The sequence below is a fragment of the Chenopodium quinoa genome, unplaced genomic scaffold (assembly GCF_001683475.1).
Source record: "Chenopodium quinoa cultivar QQ74 unplaced genomic scaffold, ASM168347v1, whole genome shotgun sequence".
In the NCBI taxonomy this organism is placed as follows: Eukaryota; Viridiplantae; Streptophyta; class Magnoliopsida; order Caryophyllales; family Amaranthaceae; genus Chenopodium; species Chenopodium quinoa.
Genome location: NW_018744996.1, coordinates 1,436,885 through 1,438,381, shown reverse-complemented (window position 1 = coordinate 1,438,381; position 1,497 = coordinate 1,436,885). Strand labels below are relative to the sequence as shown.

General features: G+C 38.6%; 1 protein-coding gene across 1 annotated transcript; it reads left to right on the top strand.

The window, feature by feature from the left end:
• The first annotated feature begins 257 nt into the window (after window positions 1-257).
• Window positions 258-1,292, top strand: LOC110707157. Its single transcript, XM_021885166.1, has one exon. The coding sequence runs from the start codon at window positions 258-260 to the stop codon at window positions 1,290-1,292; it is 1,035 nt and encodes a 344-aa protein (XP_021740858.1).
• Window positions 1,293-1,497: the final 205 nt, after the last annotated feature.

The window sequence follows — 1,497 nt, the reverse complement described above, 5'->3', positions numbered from 1 at the left end:
GATCAAATTCTGACAGAAGAACAACTGGCAGAATTGTACTACGATTATATAGAAAATATGCAAGATCTAGGCATGGATGACTACGAATCTGAAGATGATTTCATGCAAGACACACAAGGAGAAGACCAAGGCCAGCAAAACATGAGGTTGGTTCCCAGGAAATGGAACAACCAATTCAGCATGGGACTCAACACATACAAAGAAAGCAGCTCACCATGAAACAAAGAAGAGAAATTGTGGACTCAATGTTGGTCAAAATGCAGCAAGGGAACTTGCCAAGAGATTACTTAAAGCATTTATCAGTTAATTTCAATGTCCACAAATTAACCATCACAAGAATTTTTGCAGACATAAAAAAACAGATGGCACAGGGCAGTTTGATTGATGTTAGGACCAAAAAGTTTGGCAGAGTAGGCAAAAAGCCAAAGGAATTTTCTGATGAATTCCTACAATTAGTCCCTATGCATTTAAGGCAGACAGAAAGGAGTTATGCAGCAGTATTAAAAATCTCTCATGTGTCTCTTCCCAATTTGAAGAAAAAGGGAAGGTTAAGAACACACACAAGTAGCAACAAGCCAGCATTGACATCAGACCACAAGGTAGCAAGAATTAAATGGATTTTGTCACACATAAATCCAGTAACAAGTAATGAGGACCCCACATTTGTTGATATGAACCATTTCATACACATGGATGAGAAATGGTTCTATTTGAACCCTGATAAGAGGAGGTTTTACCTCCTACCTAGTAAGGAAGATCCATATAGGCCAATACAGTCCAAAAGATTCAAGTTCAAAGCAATGTTTATGGGCTTAATTGGGAATCCATTGTATGACACAAATGGGGGACTACTCCATGATGGGAAATATGGAATGTTCCCATTCACTGCCAAACAACTAGCAAAGAAATCCAGTAAAAACATAGTGGCAGGAACATGGGAAACAAAGGCAATACAGAATGTAAGCAGAGAGGTAATCAAAGACATGTTGGTGAAAAATGTCATACCAGCAATTATTTCAAAGTGGCCTGACAGTCTGCCAAAAAATATTGTAATCCAATGGGACAATGCAAGGCCTCACCAAGTTCCTAATGATGCAGAGTTTATGACAGCAACAACAGCTCGTGGATTTAACATTCAATTTGTTTTCCAACCAGCACAATCCCCAGATTTGAATGTGCTTGACTTAGGGTTATTTAGGTCAATTCAATATTTGCAATATCAATCTTTTCCTAACAACCTAGATGAGCTAGTTACAGAAGTGCAGGAATCTTATGAGGCATTCAATCCTTAAGTCAACAAGTGCATTTGGCTGTCTTTGCAAAAGTGCATGATTGAGATCCTCAAGGTAGAAGGTGGGAACAAGTACAAAATACCCCACATGAACAAGAAAAAAAGGAAAACCTTAGAGAGTTGCCAAATCATGTACTAGTGCAGAAGGAAGTTGTTTTGGAGGTTGTGGAGTACCTAAACACTATGTTTAGGCCAGTAAATCAAGG

Coding starts and splice junctions, on each gene's coding strand:
- LOC110707157 (XM_021885166.1), top strand. CDS start 258: ATGCAGCAAGGGAACTTGCCAAGAGATTACTTAAAGCATTTATCAGTT.